At 44.1% G+C, this 16,158-nt stretch overlaps 2 protein-coding genes across 25 annotated transcripts in view; both read right to left on the reverse strand.

Moving 5' to 3' along the window:
- LOC100415337 (uncharacterized) overlaps window positions 1–5,917 on the reverse strand; it is a 37,312-nt gene extending 31,395 nt beyond the window's left edge. For 15 of the 17 annotated variants that reach the window (XM_078360632.1, XM_078360627.1, XM_078360637.1 and 12 more), the window contains exon 1: window positions 5,825–5,917. Coding sequence is in view for 3 of the 17 variants with exons in the window: in XM_078360627.1 (XP_078216753.1) it covers window positions 5,825–5,827 (3 nt within the window). In the remaining 14 variants the exon portion in view is untranslated. Of the gene's footprint in view, window positions 1–2,845 lie in introns of all 17 variants that reach the window. The other 2 variants (XM_078360636.1, XM_078360631.1) reach the window with 1 other exon arrangement.
- Window positions 5,918–11,030: 5,113 nt separating this feature from the next.
- LOC100415695 (uncharacterized) overlaps window positions 11,031–16,158 on the reverse strand; it is a 46,474-nt gene continuing 41,346 nt past the window's right edge. For 7 of the 8 annotated variants that reach the window (XM_078360657.1, XM_008987346.5, XM_054250129.2 and 4 more), the window contains 3 exons: window positions 14,658–14,784; window positions 13,668–13,728; window positions 11,031–12,967 (listed from right to left, as the gene is read on the reverse strand). In XM_078360657.1, the coding sequence (XP_078216783.1) occupies window positions 11,347–12,967; window positions 13,668–13,728; window positions 14,658–14,691 (1,716 nt within the window). In that variant the 5' untranslated portion in view covers window positions 14,692–14,784 and the 3' untranslated portion in view covers window positions 11,031–11,346. The remainder of the gene's footprint in view (window positions 12,968–13,667; window positions 13,729–14,657; window positions 14,785–16,158) is intronic. The other variant, XM_078360658.1, reaches the window with a different exon arrangement.

A 16,158-nucleotide genomic window follows, 5' to 3' on the forward strand; every position in this document is an offset into this window, starting at 1 on the left:
GAAATCAATAGAAAATATCAACAAACCAACAGATGATTCTCTGAAAAGATCAGTAAAATTGATAAGCTCACAGGGAAAAGTTAACACAGAAGTTAACAGAAAAAAGAAAGGCCATCACTACTAACCCTTGTGGACATTAAAAGAACCATGAAAGAATATTAGGAAGAACTGAATGCCCACATATTTGATAAATTACATGGGTTGGACCAATTCCTTAAAAACACAGTCTATCAACCTGGGATGCAAGTGGGGGTGCAGGGGGGGCTCCCAATCCGGTTCCATCCAGTTCTCCCACTGCCCCCGCTGTGGGTCTCAGCAGCTCAGGCGGTGGGAGGAGTGGCAGCTGCCAGGCAGCCCAGAAGGCTCTCGGTGTGCAGTGGCCTGCAGGCACCCCGCACGCGCCCTCCCCATCGCCAGGGTACCCGTGAGGTAGGTCAGCTCCCTCGAAGGATGAAGAGCCCAAGACGCGCCCTCCCCACCGCCAGGGTGCCCGTGAGGTAGGTCAGCTCCCTCGAAGGAGGAAGAGCCCAAGACGAGATCGGTGCCATTGTCAGCTAAACCTCCTGCAAAAGTGGAAGCGAAGCCGAAAAAGGCAGCAGTGAAGGATAAATCTTCAGATAAAAAAGGGTAAACAAAAGGGAAAAGGGGGGCAAAGGGAAAACAGGCCAAAGTGGCTAACCAAGAAAATAAAGATTTACCTGCAGATCATGGGGAAACGAAAACTGAAGAGAGTCCAGCCTCTGATGAAGCAGGAGAGAAAGAAGCCAAGTCTGATTAATATCATAGACCATATTTCATCAGTGGTCCTGTCTCCCTTCTTGTACAATCCTGAGGAATATTTTTTATCAACTATTATGTAAATGCTAGTTTTTTAGTACCTCTGGAAACATTTTTGAGAAGGAGGGAATCCCACCTTACCCATTTTTTAAGTGTAAATGTTTTTTGTTTTTTGTTTTTTTGAGATGGAGTCTCGCTCTGTTGCTCAGGCTGGAGTGCAGTGGCTCGATCTCGGCTCATTGCACCTTCCACCTCCCGGGTTCAAGTGATTCTCCTGCCTCAGCCTCCCAAGCAGCTGGGACTATAGGCACCCACCATCACACCCAGCTAATTTTTTGTATTTTTAGTAGAGACAGGGTTTCACCATGTCAGCCAGGATGGTCTTGATATCCTGACCTCATGATCCACCCACCTTGACCTCTCAAAGTGCTGGGATTACAGGCGTGAGCCACCGTGCCCGATTGTAAATGCTTTTTTTTTTAAGAGGTGAAATCATTTGCTGGTTGTTTATTTTTGGTACAACCAGAAAACAGTGTGGGATATTCAATTATGGGAGGCTCTGACTGTCTCAGGTGACAGCTTAACATTCCATGGACGGGGGGTTAATTTTTACAGCCTATAATACAAAGCACATTAAATGGCAAAATGGAGTCAGTCCTGCATTTAATGTCTTGAACATTTGAAATTACTTCTATTCCCATGTTTTTTAGAATTGTTTCCTAAAGAAAATCACTCTTTGATCATGGCTCTCCCTGTCAGAATTGTGTGCACTCTGTAACATCTTGGATTGCAGTAGTCCCGTTTTCCTAATACCTTTGTTACTGTGCTGTGAAAGAGTAAACACGTAGTACACATTTGAATATGTAGTATACATGCTATTCAGTTGTGAATTGCTGGGATGTATGTAACAGCTTATCAACAAGTGAACATACTGGTATTTGATAGCCTCTTAAGGAAAATTTGCTTTCAAATTTTAAGCTGAAAAGTCACTGGAATAACTTCAAAAAAGAATTTCAATACATGGCTTTTTGATTTTCATTCCGTATGTTAAGAATTGTGCACAAATTGAAATGTCTGTACTGATCTTCAACCAAAAAAATCTCAACTATGAAAGGATTTTTTAAAAAAGACACAGTCTACCAAAACTCACAAAAGTAACAAAAAGTAATATGAATAGGCCTACATCTCTTGAAGAAATTGAATCAATAAATCATATATAACCCAAGAAAAAGGCCAGGATGTTTTCACTGGTGATTTATGGCAAACACTTATGGAAGAAATGATATCAATTCTCTATAATGTCTGCCAGAAAATAGAAGCAGAGGTAATACTTTTTTTTTTTTTTAGACAGTTTTGCTCTTGTTGCCCAGGCTGGAGTCCAATGGCACAATCTAGGCTCACTTGCAACCTCTGCCTTCAGGATTCAAGCGATTCTTCTGCCTCAGCCTCCCCCATAGCTGGGATTACAGACATGCGCCACCACGCCCAGTTAATTTTTTGTATTTTTAGTAGAGACGGGGTTTCACCATGTTGACCAGGATGGTCTACATCTCTTGACCTCGTGATCCACCCGCATCAGCCTCCCAAAGTGCTGGGATTAGAGGCTTGAGCAACCGCGCCTGGCCAATACTTTCTAATTGATGTTACAAGGACAGCTGGGCGCCTGGGCTCACATCTGTAATCCCAGCACTTTGGGAGGCTGAGGGGGGCAGATCAGGAAGTCAGGAGATTGAAACCATCTGGCCAACATGGTGAAATTCCATCTCTACTAAAAATACAAAAATTGGCCAGATGTCGTGGCTCACGCCTGTAGTCCCAGCTACTCAGGAGGCTGAAGCAGGAGAATCCCTTGAACCCAGAAGGTGGAGGTTGCAGTGAGCCAGGATTGTGCCACTGCACTCCAGCCTGGAGACAGAGGGATACACCATCTCTAAATAAATAAATAAGGTAAACATTGCCCTAGTACCAAAACTAGACAGACATTACCAACATATCTCCACCACGTGAGGATATAAGGGGACGACTGCCGTCTTTAAATGTGGAAGTGGGCCCTTACCAGAAATCTTACCTGCTTGAGCTCAGATTCCCAGCCTCTACATCTTTGATAAATGAAAGAATGTTGTTTAAGGCATGCAGTTGATGGCAATCTGGTAAAGCAATCCTAAGTAATTAAGACAGGTGGGCTCTTTCTCTACACACATCAAGGCTTTGAAGTCTACAGTAATCAGGAGAGTATGGTGTTAGCGAAGTGATGGGTACAAAGTCCAATTGAAAACAGCAAATTCTGGAACAAAAGCATCTATTTAAGATATGAGAAACTATGGCACAGTGGGTATTGCCAGGCAGTGATACAAATGACAGCCACTTCAACACAAAGAACAGGAACAAATTGTTATCTCCAGGAAAATAATCAATCTTCTGTCCAACACCTCCACATACAATAATCAACTAATTACAGACCTGCCTGTTTTCATGAATTTTTATTCACCCTATGTTACCTCAGCTTCCATTTTGAATATGGTTTTACATTTCTCCTACCAGAAAAAGTATTTTAAGAGCCTTGACACAGTATTCATTTTTCTGTAGTCATCATGAAAGAAAGCTTTTTCCCATTTATTTTCCCTGGTAGCATTTTCTCGGCTCAGCCCTGAAATTCCATTTGAGATCATTCAATTAAAAAAAAAAAAACAGATCTGGGAAACTTACGGCACGACTGAAAAAGTAAACAAGCATTTTTTAAAGGCACATAGGCCTAAATGTATACTCTTTGTTTTCTGAAATCCAACTCTTTTTTGTCCCTTTAGAAACATCTTATCTTCTCTATCAATCTCTAATGACAGAATGCATTTTACAGTTAAGAAAAAACTGAACAGAAAGGAATGAACAAATCTTTTCCAGGCTAACAACCCCAGGGAGGGGCAGTGCTGACTGGAACACAGACAAGTTCATTCAAGGGTCAGGTCAGGTCCTCCTGTCACCTGGCACATCCCTCACCCCATGCTGCTCATTGCAGTGCTCAGTGACCACTCCCCACCCCCAAGCACTGGACAATGCACTGTGTGCTTTCAGGCTCTTGAACCATCTCACTGTGGTACGTTATCCTTGACCTTTCGCATAGTTTTTCTCCCTTCACCAGTCTAACAGAATTCAAAGGATGAGAATCATTTCTATTTCACCCCCTCAATACTAGCACCTGAGTGGCTGACCAGTCATGTCTCCAAGCAATGAAAACTGGGCTGAGAAAACTGAGTGTCCTAGGGCTTAACTTTTTAGAAGAGAATACCAGGGGAATCATCCTACTTCAGGGCATCCAGCTCTTCCCCTGGGAGGCCCCACCCCCACACCTCAGGCTGTCCTCTGGGAAGAGTGACCCAGGGGCTGATATTCACTACACCCTCCAAGACAAGGCTGCTGTATTCACTTGGTGCCAGCCACAGGCAGTTATCAAAGCCAGCACCAGGAAAAGATAGTGTGGGCTCAGGACTCATCACTGGGTGGTTTCCAAAGGGGAAATTCAACCCAAACACATTCTGATAAGGTGCCTTTGCCTAGGAAAAATAAAAGGAGAAGCAGCACAGACTTTTGTTGATGTTGTTGTTCGTTTTTACAGCAGAGTGGTTAAACTACCTGACAGGTGGCTATTCTCTACATTCTCACATATGAAATATTCACAAACAAAACTGGTATCTTCTAAAAAAGAGTCATACATTGCTACCTGGGGAAAAAAATAAAAGCTAAAATACAGCCTGGGAGATAAAGAGTTCATTATGTGGCTGTGAACTGAGGAGAGTGCGGAGTCTTAATTAGGGAAAAGGAGTCAGGCTAAGGGGAACAGGGGAAAGCAGAAAGATAAAGCAAATACGCTGTAAAACTGCCTATCTTCATGTCCAGAGAATTTAAACAAAAGAGAATGCCGGTAAGTTACAGATCTAACTTTTTTTTTTTTTTTCAGACAGGGTCTTGCTCGGTCGCCCAGACTGGAGTGCAGTGGTAGTGGTGTGACCTCAGGTCACTGCAACCTCTACCTCTTGCGTTCAAGCGATTCTCCTGTAGGTGGGATTACAGACATGCACCACCACACCTGGCTAATTTTTGTATTTTTTAGTAGAGATGGGGTTTCACCACGTTGGCCAGGCTGGTCTTAAACTCCTATACATGTCTTTCTTTCTGGCCTAAGACATAGGGCCCAACACATGGCCTTCTTGCCCAGATAAAGTACTTAATTCACAGACTTCCTGCTCACCATCAAACGCCTTAATTTATCAAACACCTGGGCTGACAGAGGAATGCAAGTTAAGCTCCCTGCTGCCTTGGCACCATCCATCAGCCCAAGTTCCATTCTATAAAATCGCCCGCAAGCCCCCACTTCTCTCCCTTTGCCTCCCTTGAGACAGATTTTCCTACTTGTGCTAATAAATCTGCCTTTCTCTAGTTACAACTGTCTTGGCAAAAATTCTTTTACCCCAGCGTTACCGGCCCAGATAGTAGCCATTCCCCAGTGACAGAGAGGAAGTCAGCTTTATGAAATGCAGGGCCAACTCTGGAAGTCTAGGGATTTACTGCCAGCCCCAGGAGTTAGGGTGAGGGGACAAGGTAAGGCATTAGCCACCTGGCTTCCCAAACCTTTGAAGACAGAGGAAAACTGGTCCCATTTGGGAAGAACACAGAGACTGAGGATCCCACAGATCACAGCGCCTCCCACCCAAGAACCCCACACACGAGTGGGGATTCCCCCATGACCCTCCCGGGACCTCCCCACAATCTGGGGGAGAAACGGGGCTGTGGGAGCGGAGCTGCCCAGAGAGGGCTCCGAGGTCGGGACCGCAGTCGCCGCGCAGGGACGGGACAGGACGCCTGGGGTCCCAGCTGCCAGTCCAGCCTCACCCTGCGGCCGAGGGGATGGACCGAACACCGAGCTGCGCCAGGGGGGCCCAGGTCCCAGACCCCGGAGCTGACGGCTGGGGAGGCCCGGGTTCCGCCACGGCCGGTTCTGGACGGTTCCAACCAGCCCTTCCCCGTTTCGGGACGCTTGGCCCCGCAGACGCACCATTTCCCGGCTTCCGGGACGTTCCAGAGTCCTCCCTCTGCCTCCCGCTGCCAGTGCGGGTCCCAGTGTGACAGAGGTTGCCACAGACGTTTCAGGGCGTCCGTCAACGGCGCAGGCGGGAGATGAGCGAAGGGGCGTGGAGAAGACGCTGCGGGCTCTTTGAACCTCGCACTCTCCTCCGGCAGCACGCCTGATTGACAGTTCCCATGACCCGCCCTATGGCTCTGATTGGATAGGGCTCCAGGTCCTGCCTCTTGGGCATTGAGTAACAGAAGAAGCTATCACAGTGCAGAGTAGAGCGGGATGAACGGGTTCCAGATACAGCCCTTGGCAAGGCAGGCTTCCTCCCTGCGGTGTGACCTGATCCCTCCCAGGGAACATTTGCATGTATGCAGAATCCCCTGCCCATACTCATCGGGCCCTTATTGCTTTTCCTCCTGGAGAAGGAGTCATGTGTGTGCAGGGAATCCCAGACCCACGATCGAGTGGAGCCACTGCCCTGGCGTCAGAGCAGAGGGAAGCCCAGGCCACAGAGCCACACTGCAGCAGGAGGAAGCCTGATGTCCACTGGGCGTCAGGATTTAGGGTTAAGACTCTTGGTGGTAAGGTCAAACCTTCCTCTCACCTTGCATCTCAATCTACTCATTTTCAGCCACGGAAATAAAAACAAGTGAACGGTATTAAATATCCAGTGTGTGGAAGAACTGAAATCACACAGCAGCAATAAATGAATGAATGAATCAAACCAGAAAAAAAAAAAAAAAAAGCAAAACCTCGAACTAGTTCAGATAAAGCAGCCTGCTGCACTCATACTTCACAAGCAAACGTCCCATTCAGGAGGCTAAACATATTCCCAAACTTGGCAGCCCACCTCTTAACTGTTGAAATGGAACCCCAGAGTGGATAAAAACCTGGTGATTAAACTGGGACACTAAAGGATTTGACCCTGGGAGCTCGACATACTTCCCTGTGCCCTCTGCAGAGTGTGGAAATGCCCCCTCCTTCAAGACCTGCATTTTCAACAGCAGTAAAGTTTCATGTAAAGTTAGTTTAAGGGCCGGGCACGGTGGCTTATGCCTGTAATCCCAGCACTTTGGGAGGCTGAGGCAGGTGAATCACCTGAGGTAAGGTGTTCAAGACCAGCCTGGCCAACATGGTGAAAATTAGCTGGGTATGGTGGTGGGCACCTGTAATCCCAGCTACTCGGGAGGCTGAGGCAGGAGAATCACTTGAACCTGGGAGGAGGAGGTTGTGGTGAGCCGAGATGGTGCCACTGCACTCCGGCCTGGGTGACAGAGTGAGACTTGGTTTCAAAAAAAAATAAAAAGTTAGTTTAAGGTACCGACCTACATAAACTGTCAAATTCATAAACTCTTTACCCAGATTTTCCTAATACATAAATGCTAACATCTGATTCTAAGCACAGCTTCAAACTACGTTCAGACCGGCACAGGCTGTGGAGGAAGCACCAAAGAGGAGGCTTCATTTCCCTTCCTTTGCAGCCTTCAGAATGGGCTCAGTGCGAAGTCACTGGCTCCAGCTCTGCTGCCCACTCCAGGTGGCTGGGGCTCATAAAACAATACCCCAAAACGAAGACCTTGGAAGAAGCCTCAGATGCAAAAGCTTTTTCTCTGAAGTGGGCAGAGGAAAAACTTAGCCCTATTCTTTTTCAAGGCTAGCCATAGAAACTAGAATCTCTCTTCTCCAGGTTATAGAATCCAGAACTCTTTTCCCCTAAATCCAGGCATAAAACCTAAATGTATTACTCTTTTCATTGTCCTTTCTGTGTAAAAACTGGCCATGAGCAAATTAACTGCCAACCTTGTTTGATTGTAGGTCAGGGATGTCCCTGGGACTTCCCTGGGCCACACTGGAGAAAGAATTGTCTTAGACCACATATAAAATACTCTAACACTAACAATAGCTGATGAGCTAAAAAAAAAAATCACACACACAAAAAATCCCTAATGTTTTAAGAAAGTTTATGAATTTATGTTGGGCTGCATTCAAAGCTGTCCTGGACAGTAGGTTGGACAAGCTTGCTGTAAGTCATAGACCTCCCATTTCAGAGTGGGTCCTGCCTTATACCCAGAAGAAAGGAATGCATGCTCAGAAAGGCCAAGAACAATCTAGCCAGGCCCTGTTGGGTTTCCCCATTCAGTCTGTTAGCATGGGATCATAATCTTTTGGTCTAATCACATTTCTACATGGCTGTCCATACGTTGTTAAACCTAAGCATAAAATAGAACCATTTCCAGGCCAGGCATGGTGGCTCATGCCTGTAATCCCAGCAATTTGGGAGGCCAAGGCGGGCAGATCACCTGAGGTCAGGAGTTCGAGACCAGCCTGGCCAAATGGTGAAACCCTATCTCTACTAAAAATACAAACCTTAGCTGGATGTGGTGGTGCACACCTGTAATCCCAGCTACTCAGGAGACTGAGGCAGGAGAATCACCTGGACCCAAGAGGCAGAGGTTGCATGAGCTGAGATCATACCACTGTACTCAAGCCTGGGCGACAGAGCAAGATTCTGTCTCAAAAAAAAAAAAAAAAAAAAAAAAAAATGAACGATTTCCTCTGTATCTCTGGGTCTTCATTCTGAAGTTTCCCAGATATACACGTTAAATAAAATTTGTATGCTTTTCTTCCAGTTAGTCTCCATTCTCTCCAATTAATTCAGCAAAACATCAGAGGGCCAAAGGGAATGTTCCCCCTGGTTGCTGCAAGAGTCTTCAAGTGCTTCTCACCATCACTGATGAGTTAAATGAGACAAAGTCCCTCAATTCCACTGTTTGAATAAAACACTGGCAGAGTCCTGGGTTTCTTCCTGTGCTTATATGTAGAGGAAAAAATTCTAAGATATTTAATAGGGATTTGGAAACTGGTAAATAGACTGGGCATGGTGCCTTGTGCCTGTAATTTCAGCACTTTAGGAGGCAGGAGGATTGCTTGAGCCCAGGAATTGGAGACCAGCCTAGACAACATGGGGAGACCCAGTCTCCTCGAAAACAAAACAAAAACCAACTGATAAATAATTATTTCTTTGAGAAACAAACATGCTAACAAACTATTATTTTTGCATTAACAAACTTGTTACGTAAAATAACTAATCAAACTGTCTTCCCAGATAGACTGTGATGTCTACGGTGAGTACCACATCCATTTTATTTGCTTCTGTTCTCCTTAACAGTCTATTGAAGCCTTGAAAGTTCCAGAAAATTGGACAGACACGGTGGCTCACGCCTACAATCCCAGCACTTTGGGAGGTCAAGGCAGGTGTATCACGAGGTCAGGAGATCAAGACCATGCTGGTCAACCTGGTGAAACCCCATCTCTACTAAAAATACAAAAATCAGCTGGGTGTGGTGGTGGGTGCCTATAGTCCCAGCTACTCAGGAGGCTGAGGCAGGAGAATCACTTGAACCCAGGAGGTGGAGGTTGCAATGAGCCGAGATCACACCGTTACACTCCAGGCTGGGCAACACCAAGACAGAATCTTGCTTTATCGACCAGGCTTGAGTGCAATGGTAAGACTCTGTCTCAAAAAAAAAAAAAGAAAAGAAAAGAAAACATCACATTCCAGAAAAAAATTGGGATGGTAAACTGTGGTTAACTGTGGCCATTTCAACAGTCAGCATAGGACCAGCTACCTTTCTCCCCACTACCTCTGTTGCAGAGAGCCATGCACATGTATTTTCCTCTAATTTGGCATTGGGGTCTCTCAGGAGTGTGGCTACAAACTCTAGTGCTGCCATCATGGGGCTCTCAGACATCTGGTTGTGATGTTTACAATGTTCCTTTCATGGCAATTCATTCTGGTGAAGGGACTAATGTTTAAATGTCAGCCAGGCATGGTGGCTCATGCCTGTAATCTTAGCACTTTGGGAGGCCGAGGTAGGCAGATCACAAGGTCAGGAGTTCGAGACCACCCTGGCCAATATGGTGAAACCCCATCTCTACTAAAAATACAAAACAATAATAAATTAGCTGGCTGTGGTGGCACATGCCTGTAAACCCAGCTACTAAGGAGGCTGAGGTAGGAGAGTTGCTTGAACCCACGAGGTGAAGGCTGCAGTGAGCCGAGATTGTGCCACTGCACTCCAGCCTAGGTGACAGAGTGAGACTCCATCTCAAAAAAAAAAAAAGAAAAGAAAAAAGTCAATGAACGACCAGGTGTCCCTCACAGGAAACTTGGTTCATCCAACACAGATAGTCATCCTGATATCCTGTCAAGATTCAAGTGAGCCTGATGTCTCACTGCTTATCTAGAGTGCCAGCCATCTAGTCACCTCAATGAATCACATTAGGCACCACACTATAACATCATCATCATACTTGGGTTATCAAGCAAGAAGGGCCGGGATTTTAACTGTTAACACATGATTTCAGGTCATTACATAAAAGCAATTTATGATTGTTGAAAAAAAGAAACTGAGGCTGGGTGTGGTGGCTCACACCTGTAACCCCAGCACTTTGGGAGGCTGAGGTGGGCAGATCACCTGAGGTCAGGAGTTCAAGACCAGCATGACCAATATGATGAAACCCTGTCTCTACTAAAAAAAAAAAAATGAGCCAGGCATAGTGGCATGGCATGCACCTATAATCCCAGCTACTTGGGAGGCTGAGACAGGAGAATCACTTGAACTTGGGAAGTGGAGGTTGCAGTGAGCTGAGATGGTGCCATTGCACTCCAGCCTGGGCAACAAGAGCGAGACTCTGCTTCAAAAAAAATAAATAAATAAAGGGCCAGGCACAGTGGCTCACGCCTGTAATCCCAGCACTTTGGAAGGCCCAGGACGGCGGATCACGAGTTCAGGAGTTTGAGACCAGCCTGGCCAACATAGTGAAACCATGTCTCTCTCAAAAATACAAAAAATTAGCTGGGCATTGTGGTGGGCAGGTGTAATCCCAGCTACTTGGGAGGCTGAGGCAGAAAAATCACTTGAACCCAGGAGGTGGAGGTTGCAATGAGCCAAGATCACACCACTGCACTCTAGCCTGGGCAACAGTGTGAGACTCCATCTCAAAAAAAAAAAAAAAAAAAAGAAAAAGAAAAAGAAACTGTAGCATTGTAGGTGACATGTACTATGTAGGCAGGCCTGCAAAGGTTGGGTCTGTTCTCAACATTATAGGATTATTTTTGTATCATGATTCTTTAAAAAATACAATAAAATGACTATTTGCATAGCTTTTACAACACATGAGGTATTTAGTAATCTTTTTATTTTTACTTTGACAAAAACTTTGGGTTGGTGAAAAGCAATGTAGGCATGATTTACAGGATGCAGGAGGATGCAGACAGGTTACATGCAAAAGTGATTTTATAGAAGGGACACAGCATCTGTGGATTTAGGTGTGCTTAGGGGGTCTGGAACCAATACCCTGCATATGGCTGGGTGATAACCATCTTCAAAAGAAACATCTTAAGGCTTTACCATGTGTTTACATTCATGAGGCTTATTCCTATGTGATTTCTTTCATGTTTCTGAAATGAAATAAAATTAATGAATGCTTTCCCACACTTAGAGAGTATCTCTCCAGTGAGTCCTTTTATGTCTCTGCAAGAAACGGAGAGAACTCAGCGCCTTCCCACATTCCTTACATGCATGCATCTTCTCTCCAGTGTGAGTCCTTTCATGTCCTCGAAGGAAACGTGAACGCGTGAAGGCTTTACCACATCGTTTACACTCATAAGCTTTCTTTCCAGTATGAATTCTTTCATGTCGCAGAAGACAAGTGAGCCAAGAGAATGCTTTCCCACATTCCTTACATTCATACGGCTTCTCTCCAGTGTGAATCCTTTCATGGACTTTTAAGTTACCAAAATGACTGAAGGCTTTCCTACATGTTTTACACTCATAAGGTTTTTCAGCTGTGTGGATCCTTTTATGCTGAGAAAGGTATGTGGAACAACTGAAAGCTTTCCCACATTCCTGACACTCATATGGCTTCTCTCCAGTGTGAGTTGATTCGTGATTTTGAAAGGAATAGAAATTAATAAAGGCTTTCCCACATTTGCATTTATAGGGTTTCTCTCCAGTGTGAGTTGCTTCATGTCTTCGAAGGGAACTGGAAATACGGAAGGCTTTTCCACATTGCTTACATTCATAGGGTTTCTCACCAGTGTGAGTCCTTTCATGTCTTTGAAATACGCTGACATAAACAAAGGTTTTCCCACATACCTTGCATTTATGAGGTCCATCTCCAGTGTGCATTAGCATATGACTTCGAAAGCTTGAGCGATGAGATAATGCTTTCCCACACTGCTTGCATTCATAGGGTTTCTCTCCAGTGTGAGTTCTTTCATGACTTTGCAGTGAACTAGGACAATCAAAGCCTTTCCCACATACCTTACATTTATGGGGTCCATCTCCAGTGTGCATTATCATGTGTCTTTGAAAGCTTCCCAGATGATGAAATGCCTTCCCACATTGCTTACATACATAGGGTTTCTCTCCAGTGTGAGTTCTTTCATGTATTCGAAGGGAACTGGAAACACTGAAGGCTCTTCCACATTGTTTACATTTATAGGGTTTTTCTCCAGTGTGAGTTCTTTTGTGTCTTATAAAGGAACTGGAATCAGGGAAGGCTTTGGAACACTGCTTACATTCATATGGTTTCTCCCCAGTATGTGTTCTTTCATGTCTTAGAAAGGAACTGTAAATAGGGAAGGCTTTTGAACACTGCTTACATTCATATGGTTTCTCTCCAGTGTGAGTTCTTTCATGTATATGAAATAAACTAGGCCAAAAAAAGGCTTTTCCACACAACTTACATTTATAAGGTCCACCTCCACGTTGCACTATTATGTGTCTTCGAAGGTTTCCCAAAGAACTGAAGGTTTTCCCACATTCCTTACAATCATAGCGTTTCTTTTCAGTGTGAGATCTTTCTTGTGTTTGAAAGGAGTGGTGATAATTGAAGGCTGTCCCACATTGTTTATATGTATGTGGCTTCTCTCCATATTCCTGACACTCACCTGGTTTGTGTCCAGCATCAAATGTGATGCAATTAAGGAATGAACAATCCATGTTGACTTCTCCATGCACATTGCTTTCACACAGATCTACTCCAGGAGTTTTTTCATCCACAATACTATCTGAAATCCAGTTACTTTCACGGAATCTCTCTACAATATGACATCTGTAAAACATGAGAAGTATATTAATAAAGGTTTACTTATAAATTTTATATTTATTAATAGGCTTTGTATTTACATTTTTACATCATCATGCAATCTGTAGGCTTCAGGCACTGCTCGAACGTGAATGGACTGAACGTTGTACAAGATAACTCGACCCCAGCTGTTTTCTTGACAATGATAAACACATAGAATTTTTAATACTGTTTCTAAGGGAACGATTTTTGCAAACACTGAATAGCTATGTCACATTTAAGTATATGTTTCTGGGCCAGGTGCGGTGGCTCACACCTGTAATCCTAGCACTTTGGGAGGCCAAGGCAGGTGGATCACGAGGTCAGGAGTTCGAGACCAGCCTGGCCAATATGGCAAAACTCTGTCTCTACTAAAAATTCAATTAGCCAGGCATGGTGATAGGTGCCTGTAGTCTCAGCTGCTTGGGAGGTTGAGGCAGGAGACTCGCTTGAATCCAGGAGGAGGAGGTTGCAGTGAGCCAAGATCATGCCACTGCACTCCAGCCTGGGAGACAGAACAAGATGCTGTCTCAAAAAAAAAACAACAACATATATGTTTCTGGAGAAAATTTTCTAGGAATAAATACATTTATATTGGGCTTGTTCATTTTCTTTGCCTATTTGTAAAACTTCTGTCGTCCTAAGAATTGCTCCACCGATATGTCTTTCTCTTGTGAGTACAAATTACCTTAGGCTTCTCCTGGGATTTTTGTGCTGATCTTCAGTGTTTGTGTCTTCCCATTTCATTCCTAAAAGGTGAACACAGAAAAAACACTGTAGATTATTATAAAATTCTAAAAACACTATAAGATGTTAGGTATAGGCTGGGTGCGGTGGCTCACACCTGTAATCCCAGCACTTTGGGAGGCCGAAGCGGGTGAATCATGAGGTCAGGAGTTCAAGACCAGCCTGGCCAAGATGGTGAAACCCCATCTCTACTAAAGATAGAAAAATTAGCTAGGCATGGTGGTGGGCGCCTGTAATCCCAGCTACTGTCAAGGCTGAGGCAGAGAATTGCTTGAACCCTGGTGGTGGAGGTTGCAGTGAGCTGAGATCACACCACTGCACTCCAGCCTGGGGAACAGAGCAAGACTCCGTCTCAAAAAAAGAAAAGATTTTATGTACAATGGAATCATGCATGATTCATTCACTGAATTATACTTGACTCTTGAACAACATAGGTTTGAACCACAGAAGTTCACTTATATATAAATTTTCTTTAGTCTGTGCTACCCCTGGGAGACCAAGACCAACCCCTCCTCTTACTCAGCCTACTCAATGAGAAGGCAATGAGGATGAAAGCCCATATTTATGATGATCCATTTCAATTTAATGTACAGTAAATATAGTTTCTCCTCTTTGTGATTTTCTTATTGACATTTATTTCTCTAGCTTACTTTATTGTGAGAATACAGTATGGAATACATGTAACAGACAATATATCTGTTAATCAATTGTTTTCGTGACCAATTAGGCTACCAGTCAACTGAAGGTTAAGTTATGGTGAACAAAAAGTTATTGAATATATATAACTGGTTGGGGACCCCACCCCCCTTAACCCTGGGTTGTTGAAGGGTCAACCATATCCCCTTTCCATAATTCAAATCATTCAACAGCATTGATGACCAAGTAAAAAATGTCTCTAATTGACTAAGTGAAGACATAATGTCATCTTTACCTATGTAGTCCAGGTTCCTAATGGTTTCCCACATCACATCTCTGTACAGACTCTTCTGTGATGGACCCAGCAATGCCCACTCTTCCTGAGTGAAGTTCACAGCCACATCCTCAAAGGCTACTGAATCCTGAAACATCCCACATGTACAGAGGAGAAAGGTTGAGACTTATAGTACTAAAAATTTACACCCACTTCATAAACTTTTCATGATGCTATTGTTTCTAAGCAGTGATTCAATGACATGGTCAATCCACTCTTATTCTCTCTCTACACTCACTTTCTTCCACACAGCAATTCTGATGCTAGAACTGAATGTTTGGTATAAGTAATAGTCAAGCAGGAACAGGTCTCTTTTTGATGACTTAAATGAGTGAATTTTCTTGCCAGGATCATCCCTAATGTCTACTTCATAGTGGGTCTGTAATTCTTGTGACAAAGTCCTACTACTTACTGGGCAAGATTAGAAGTCCTGAGATTGTATATAATTTACAAACACTGGTTAACAAAGTTGGATCTTTCATGTACCCTAGGTGCTGGATTTATAGAGGGTCTCCACCAACATAACTAATAATAGGTGCTGAGTGTGCTGTTTATGGAAAAAGTATAGTATTTGATTAACACTTATCTTCTCTTGGGGAGCTTGGAATTTTGTTACATGCTCAGCAGTGGGAGCACAGCTGATCAGCCAATGCTAGGTTTGAATGTTTGTCCCCACCAAAATGCATGCTGACACTTAACTCCCAATGTGGCAGTAATGAAGCTTGAAGAGGTTATTGGGTCTTGAGGATTTGGATCTCAAGAAAATCAAGATTAATCCATTCTTGAATTAATGGTTTAAAGAATAAATAAACTCCTAGTGATAGAAGCTGGGCTTATGTCCCTATGAGAAGAGAAAGAGACCTGAGCTAGACACTCAGCTCTCTGATCAAGTGATGCTGCGTGCCACACAGGGACTCCACCGAGTCTCTGCCAGCAAAGAGGTTCTCACCAGATGTCAGCTTTGACCTTGGACTTCCCAGCCTCCAGAACTACAAAATATATATATTGTTTCATTTAAAATTATCTAGCTTCAGGTATTCTGTTATAAGCAACAAAAAACCATAGACACGAGGAAACACTCTGGGCACTGAGTCTCTAATGAATGACACTGATAAATAACTTTTCAAAAGGCTGCTGCAACATGTTACTTGGGGGATTCAACCCATCCTATGTGATTACACTAAGACAGGACATTAAGAAGCTGGCAACAGATTTCCTTTAAATCAAATGTGGCAAAGCAAGACGAAAGACTAATAAAATATACTTCATCATCCCAATGGAAGACTTTTGAACTTTTTATTAGGTAATGTCAAGGGAGAACAAAGGGGACAGGTTGCACATGTTTTTAGAAAGAACCCAACATCAGGCCGGGCATGTTGGCTCACGCCTGTAATCCCAACACCTTGAGAGGCTGAGGTGGCCAGATTATCTGAGGTCAGGAGTTCGAGACCAGCCTGACCAA

Source organism: Callithrix jacchus, chromosome 22 (assembly GCF_049354715.1).
Source record: "Callithrix jacchus isolate 240 chromosome 22, calJac240_pri, whole genome shotgun sequence".
NCBI classification, from domain to species: Eukaryota; Metazoa; Chordata; class Mammalia; order Primates; family Cebidae; genus Callithrix; species Callithrix jacchus.